Genomic DNA, 7,626 nt, shown 5'->3' with positions numbered 1-7,626 from the left:
AAAGGACGAAATAAAACAAAAAGCAACAAGAAAAAAGCAGAAACTCCCAAAAGTATGCAACACTCCCGTTACAGACACACACACACATGCATGAACATGCTCTTAAACCAGGTGCAGGTGTTGGCACAGGTGAAAACTGAAGATGGGCCCAAAGCTAAGAAGGGCAGAGGCAGAGGGCCTTGTAATATGGCAGAAGGGAGCATAGCATAGACAAACCGCAAGCTTGCCCAGCTCGTTGCAAAAGTAGCATTTTATTTCCAACGAGTTTCGAGTATGAGTTTTTGTTTTTTTTTTGTGGGGATGAGTTGCCCGACGTACCGCCCCATATGCGGAATTGTTTTATAGTTGCCCAGTAACGGTCCGTCAGTGCGACAAAGCAACAACAATAGCTGTGAGGAGCACAGCCAAGGAATGCACTGAAACATACAAAATACGCTGTACAAGGAATTTCCATGGTTTGATCTGTTTACGCTGAAGTTTTGCAAAGTTGACTTTAAATTGCATGGTAAATTGCGGTAAATTTAAAGAATATGAAAATAAATGAATTAAATGAATAAAGTAACTCAATAACAACGTAACTTAGTAATAATAACTGAATAAAGTAATTTCAAATAAATTCTTAGTATCAATTTTAATTAAAATATATTCTTAGTTTTTATCAATACTATTTTAAATATGTCTTGAAATAGAGGGCAAGAGAAATAAAGTTAAAAATCAATTTCTTTGTATAAAAATGTCTTCTTAGATCTTCGAAATTTGCTTGGGACTAATTTATTCATCTATAAGCATAACGAAATTTCTATTGCAAGGAATGCAGAAATACATGAAATATACGCTGAATGAGAAATTTCCTAGGTTTGATCTGCTTACTGCTTGCTTGATTTGGTAAAGTTATCGAAAATATTTAAAAAAATTTAATTGAAATTATTATATATTTGTGGGCTAACATATTAAAAGATATGCGTCCATAAGCATTACATGAAATCAGAGTTCCAATAAATAAACTTGAAAATCATTGAATACAAATATATGGTTTTAAAATGGAAATAATATAGATTATTCTTTACACTTTGAGGTATTTCTGTATTTTGTCAATATTTAAGAAATGTATTCACATATCTTAAATGAAATAAATTTCCATTAATGTATTACATTTATTGTATATTTTCAGATGATTTTGGTATATGCATTTTTGTTTTTACTATCCAACTTATTGCTCTAATATACCCTATTTAAAAGATACCGAAAAGGGTATTGAGTTTGTTTATGGCTAGCTCGTTGGACTGAAACGGATGTGCCTTTAAGTTGTATATCCGTTGGCCCAAACTCTGTAAGTGTGTGTGTGCGAGGTGTGAGTCCATTCTATGAGAAGCTTTGAGCATAGAGTTTCGTGTTGAAGCGTTTAACAAAACACAGTAAATTGCAAGGGGCGAGCAGCAGTTAAAAAGCCCCCTAAAAACCTTAACTAAACTCTCAACGAACACACATGCACAAGTATTTTCTTCCTCTCGTATGTTGCAATACGACTATGGCCCTCAACTAAGACCAGTTCTAGCATTTTATTGAGGTTCCACAATTTTTTTCTTCACTTTTTTTTTAAATTTTGTAGTTTCCCTTATGTGTGCATGAAAACTTTTATTGGGCTAGAAATTTGCGCATCCATAGATAGCCTATGGTTTTAACTTGCTGTGAAATTAGATTATTTCGAGTATTCGGTATTTTGATAGCTGAAAATGTGAGCTTAGAATGGAAAATGCACGAGGTGGATGATAATGCTGGTTAAGACTAAAGGAAAATGCAGCTGGATAAGGAAATTGAATGTGGTTAGCTCAAGTGAAAATAAGATCGGGTTAAGACCAATTTTTGAGTTGGTTTTTACAATCATTTAAACCGAAATAGTCAATTATGGAGAAGCTGAAATGAGACTTTAATTTGAGGTATAAAACCACAAATTATCTGCTGCAGTTTTCTGGTATTTATGGCAACTGCAATTGAAGTGGATTTTTAAAGATATCTGATTGTGGCAAAGAACTTCCTCCAGCTTTAGCAGAAAATAAGTTATTACGAGTGCTAGGCAAACATTAAAATCGATGGATAGATATCGAGACAGAGCAGCTGCTTACCTTGATTGAGCCATCAAGTGGTCGCAGATAGCCAAAGTCTTTTTTTCCCAAATGCAAACTTTAATTAAACTCGCGGAGGGGGAAACTTTTTAATTACGAGTGAGGCTGGGCAAAATGCATTTGATTTGATGATAGGCGTTGCTCTTCAAATAGCTCCATCGAAGTAGCGAGGAGGATGGGAATGTGCATGTGGATGGTTTATCAGCTGCCACACGCCCCTCGAAAGTGGGCGTGTGTGGTCATTTTTCGCGCCAAGTGCAAATTGCAATCGGGCAACTGCTGAGCTCGCTTCTGCTGTGCAAATAAGCAATTATTTGGCTTAATAAGTCAATGGGCTAGCAACAACAGAAAACCGGTTCGGACTGGTCTCATCGCCTTGATGCCTCGCTGTTGATTGGTGCCTCTGCCTAATAGAATTTCCTTGTGTTCCCCTTTCCTGACTGTCCCCCCTTAATACTCGGGCAAGCAGGCAGCAGCAGCAACTTTGCTAAATAGTCCGCATAAAAGTTGTGCGCAACAAAGTTGAAGGCACAAAGTAAATGAAGCTGCCGTCGCCGCCGCAGCCTCAATTTAAAATTAAGCTCATGAAAAGTAGTTAACCTCACGCGGGTTGCGGCCAAAGCCACCCTAAAAGCCAGACCCAAAGCCAAAGCCGTTAACTACAGCACAAAGTCAACGAGGACGCCAACGACGACGCCAACGACGACGACTCTGGCAATGATGAAGGAGGCGGAAGTGGAGACGCGCTGGCGAGCATTGGTCCTTGTTCGCATTAAAGTAAGCATGAAATTAAAGCTAACCCCAACGGCGAGTTGCAAATAAACTGCAGCTCATTCCGCCACTTCCCCCCCCATTCCTCAACTAAGGGGGAGACTGTATGTGGGGAAGCGGCAAAACAGCAAAGGAGGCAACGAGGTTTCTGCAATGTTGTTGCATCAAATTAGCAGCCATGTTGAATAAAAAGAAGCGCGAATTTCACTTCAACTGTTGTGTTTCCTTTCTTGTGTGCCAAAATAAAACAAAAGAAGAACGTGATACAAGCATAAAGAAGTAACGGCTTGTACACTGCAAAAGATTTTGAGAAATATAGAATAGATAAATTATGAACATTTGACAGTTTAAAAAATTACTGATTATTTTTTGATATATTTGAAACACAATTGCATTAAAAGATCATAATCAAATAAAAAGAATAAAATACAAATTTTTAAACAAAGATTTGATTTCAAAATGTTTAGTCTATTAGTCTAACAAATCTAAAGATAGAATAAAGACGAGTTGGAAATTTGTTTAAAGAGAAAAATAAAAAACATCGTATTAATTTAATAATTTAATATTGAAATTAAATTCTAACAAAATCCCAATTCTCTTAGACAATTAATTATTTCTCACTTGTTCTAGTGTGTTCGTCCTTAAGATTTATTCAACTTAATATTTTTGTTATATAATGAAATTATGTCTAAAATACTTATAAAAAACTTCAAATTGATATACATTTATTTATATATTTTATATATATGTAAGTTAAAATCTATTTTTAACACATTTTGAACTACCGATTTTTTAGTTTTTTGTCTTACAACAAATTGTTTTTTTTTTTGTCTATAATACCCAAATATATTGGTGAGCTGCATATTAAAGAGTCACACTAAAGTGTCGCTTTGAATTTCGACATTTTTTCAAGCTGCACACATTTTCTTTGTCTTTAATATTTTGCCCAACAAATTTCACAACACTGGCGTAAAGAGAAGTTGTTCATTTCGATTCAAGCAATTCATTTCCGTAACATCTTTTACGTTTGCGTCGACTGCTTCTTCGTGTATTTTTTTTGTGTTTTGCCAGGAGTCCAATATTACAGCACCCAAAGGTGTAATTGAATCAAATGAGCAAAAATTTGAGATTACTTCAAAAAATGCCGAGACGCACGAGACGAACTCGAACTCATTTTGGCGGAGGCGTAGGGCCAATCAGTGGCAGACGGAGGGCATCTCGACTTGTCTCGCCATGGGGGGAAGGGTGGGAAGGAAAGAACTGGAGGCGTTTAAATGCAATCGGATGCGGGGGGCTGCTTTGTTGAATGATATTTGTGAGAGGCGTAAGAAGGGAAGTGAAGATACAGCAAGTAACTTTAACATTACTCCGCTTCGAATGATGATTGTGATTGAGAGCGTTGGTTGGAGGCAAATGATAGCCCCAAGCGAGTCGAGTAGAATGTTTTATTGCAACTTGAAGCGGCAGCTGTCAAAAGTCTGGCAAACTTTAAGGGTTGCATTTATGCTAATAATTGAAATTGCAAATGAGCTACAAGTGTGAATGTCTTTTGATGGCGGCGGCAAAGTGCAATCAGTGAAAGTGCTCGTTCACCGCAGGCGTCTTTGAGTTCCGGTGTAAAGCGGAAGCGGATGTGCGGAGTCCTTGACAGTTACAGAATGGCACAGATAACGATACTATGTAACAAAAAAAAGAGAGAAAACTAAAATACTTTTTACGCACATATGCACAAATATTTAGAGACAGAATTATGAAAGGCAAAGACAGCAATAGCAACAGCGACTTTGAAGAAGTCCACATAAAAAACTGGCAACAAAATGGCATTTAAGCTGCTTTCGGGGGAGGCGGCAGCGGGTAGGTAGCGTCAGTCTGGTGATTTATGTGCACTGTTGAAGGTTCAAATAAGCGTTAAGTTTTCATTTCCGTTGGCGCCGCTGCAAAAGGACGAGCAACAGCAGCATCAGGAGCAGCAGCAGCAGCAGCAGTTGCAGAAACAGGACCAAAGTGAAATATCTGCGCGCAAAAATGAAACTGAAAAGAAATATTGTTTTTGTTTTCTGTTTTTCGGTTATTTTTTCTGTTTTCCCGGCTTTTCTGCGTCCGTGTGCACGGGCAGCCAAACAAAGCGCCACATTATTACAAAACAAATTAAGAGAAATGCTGAAACAAAACACATGGAGCCAAGTTGAAGTTCAAGCGGATTTCGTGGCAAGAGGTTCCGCATTTGGGAAAATAAATTACGAATATTTCTCGAGAAACAGGTAACAGCAAAAAGGAAGTGAAATGAAATGAACATTTCTTCGAGTTCAATGACCAAACTCAACTAGAGAAAATCTTCTGCTAAGCTTGCAATAAATTAAAAACAAAAATTTCTCATTAAAATTTCTTAAGAAGCTTGGCTAAGACAGAGTTTTGCAACTACAACCCTTGAACCTTTGAACGTTAATCAATGTTGATATGCAGAAAATTATATTTCCAACAAATTCACTTCGCTCGCTTTTGCTGTTTTTTTTCTTCCTTTGTTTAGCTTAGCGCGTTCAACGTTACGTATGCGCAATTTATCAAACATAACAACGGCAATTAATTTGTGCACTGCCTTCAAGCTTGTTAAAAATAAACTTTTATAAATCAAACGTAACGAGCGTGTAACCCAAAGGACAGGTAAGACTATAGCTTGCTCTCCCTCCAACTCCCCCCTCCTGCTCTCCTAGCCTGTTCGCTTGGTGGGTGGTTTACTTTTTCATTTGGTGGTGGCATTTTTACAGCTTTTCCTTATTCCAGCCGGTGTGCGCTCAACAACTTTTCAAATAAAACTCAATGGCAAAATATTTACAATTGGGCGGCGCATTTTTGTTTTGTTTGGCAGCCGTGACTTTGGCTTTGTTTCGCTCGTTCAGTGTTTCACAGTATCGTTTCCACGTGGCGTATGAGTTATTTATTTTTGAATTATTGGCATTTGAAATTTGTGCTGCAAACCAACGGGGGAGCAAAGTAAATGAAACTCGTCGAGTGCTAATGCCTGTTTAAGTCTTCTTGTCTGATACTTTGTCTGCCTGGGTATTATGATTTCAATACCAAATACCGAGATTTATGCGCATTAAATGATGTTGCAAATTTTATTCAGTAGTTCTTTATATCGTATTGTATTAGAATTAAAGAGTATGTTATCATCGAACTGAGCATCGATATAGAAATTTTTCGGTTCATATTAAATAGACCCAAGACTGATAGTTCTTGTGGATCGCGAACCAACTGCAGTTGAAAACTTTCGAACTAAAATCATAGAAAAGTTAGAGTAAAAAATACATTTACTACTATATAACATAACTTACTGCGGTTGTCAAGCGTCTGTCCACAGTCGGAGCAAGGGACGAGTATTGCATGACAAGATGTCGCATCTTTTCATACTGATCCTCGAGATAATACGTTATCGAATAACTTATGTGAACATCCGCTATATAGCTGCACACGCCCAAAAAGTACAGCTGATTTTCCAATGTGAAGAAGCTGGTACCAACTAATTTGTATTTGACGGCAAGAAATGAGGTGTACAAACTGGCAATGAAGGAGATGTAAATAACCGTGCCCATGCACAAAATCTGTATACCAAAGATTCTTGTCATTTTGTGTAGAAGAGCTTGCAGCGCTGATTGTCGAAGTGCCAAGCTATCAATGCGATCCGCTAGAGCGCAACTTCTCAGATTGCGGACTCCCTTGCGATAATCCGATTCCAAAGATTGAGTTTCTCGCAGTATCAAACGAAGTTCCTCATTGCAGAGCACATAGTGTCCATGGACATTGAGTACTGCAAAGTAATACTGACTGATGATAATGTTGAGCAGAGCTACCAAAACACTCATCGTTATCAGGCCAAGTGCCATTGAAGCTGTGAGAGTCGCTCTCAGTGCGTATAATGGTAAGAGCATTTGGCTGAGTTCGGACAACATGCCTGTGATGCATTTGCTTATGACTCCGCGACGCCACATTCGAATAACCTTTGGTTGCTCCAATACCAGACCGCGAAATTGGTTCAGTAATTGGATGATTTGTTGTCGTTGCCACCAGCGATTTAACATGGTCACAAAGACACACGAGATGCGCAGTACCAACACTGTAATAAAGACGTAATCATAAAACTCGTTCAAACTTCCCACAAATTTTCGCCAAATTCTGCTTTTGATTATCAGTGCAAATAAACTTAAGCAAAAAATGTTCATCGCTGCCGCATAAATGGTCGCCACTTTGGTTAATCGTGCTCGTCCCGTTCGAAAGTCGATCTCAAAGTTAATCACACCCATGAGTCGACCATAATAATAATTTGCGAGCAGCACGAACTTCACTCGGACACTCATAGTGCAACACTGAAATTAAAGTTGAATTGAATTGCGGGTAATGCATAATCCACTCTTCAGTTGTCTAATGTGAAAAGCATTGAAAGGTAGATAAGATTTGCTCTTACGATAAAATGTAATTAACTTATGGGGATTCTATACACATTACTAATCACCACTCTCATTGCTTTAGTCTTTTCTGTTCACCGGAATGGTAAAAACCATATTGGATTTCATTACGTGTTTTGTTTTTGTTTTAAAAACCTTGTAGAACTTGTGAAAAATAAAAATGAGTTTTAAATAAGTTTAAAGTCATTTTCTGAATCATAACATTTTGTGTTCCTTTTTATCATTTTGAATAAAAGACAACAATTATTTACTTCTCTACTCTAGGGCATTTG

At 37.6% G+C, this 7,626-nt stretch overlaps 1 protein-coding gene across 1 annotated transcript; it reads right to left on the bottom strand.

Annotated features, from left to right (window-relative positions):
• Positions 1–6,014: 6,014 nt before the first annotated feature.
• LOC132793726 (putative gustatory receptor 59d) lies at positions 6,015–7,246 on the bottom strand. Its single transcript, XM_060803781.1, has 2 exons — positions 6,227–7,246; positions 6,015–6,167 (listed from the first exon to the last, which is right to left on the bottom strand). The coding sequence occupies exons 1-2, from the start codon at positions 7,244–7,246 to the stop codon at positions 6,015–6,017; spliced, it is 1,173 nt and encodes a 390-aa protein (XP_060659764.1).
• Positions 7,247–7,626: the final 380 nt, after the last annotated feature.

Source organism: Drosophila nasuta, chromosome 3 (assembly GCF_023558535.2).
Source record: "Drosophila nasuta strain 15112-1781.00 chromosome 3, ASM2355853v1, whole genome shotgun sequence".
In the NCBI taxonomy this organism is placed as follows: Eukaryota; Metazoa; Arthropoda; class Insecta; order Diptera; family Drosophilidae; genus Drosophila; species Drosophila nasuta.
Note: the sequence above shows the minus strand (reverse complement) of the source record. Positions and strands in the feature narration are given on the sequence as shown.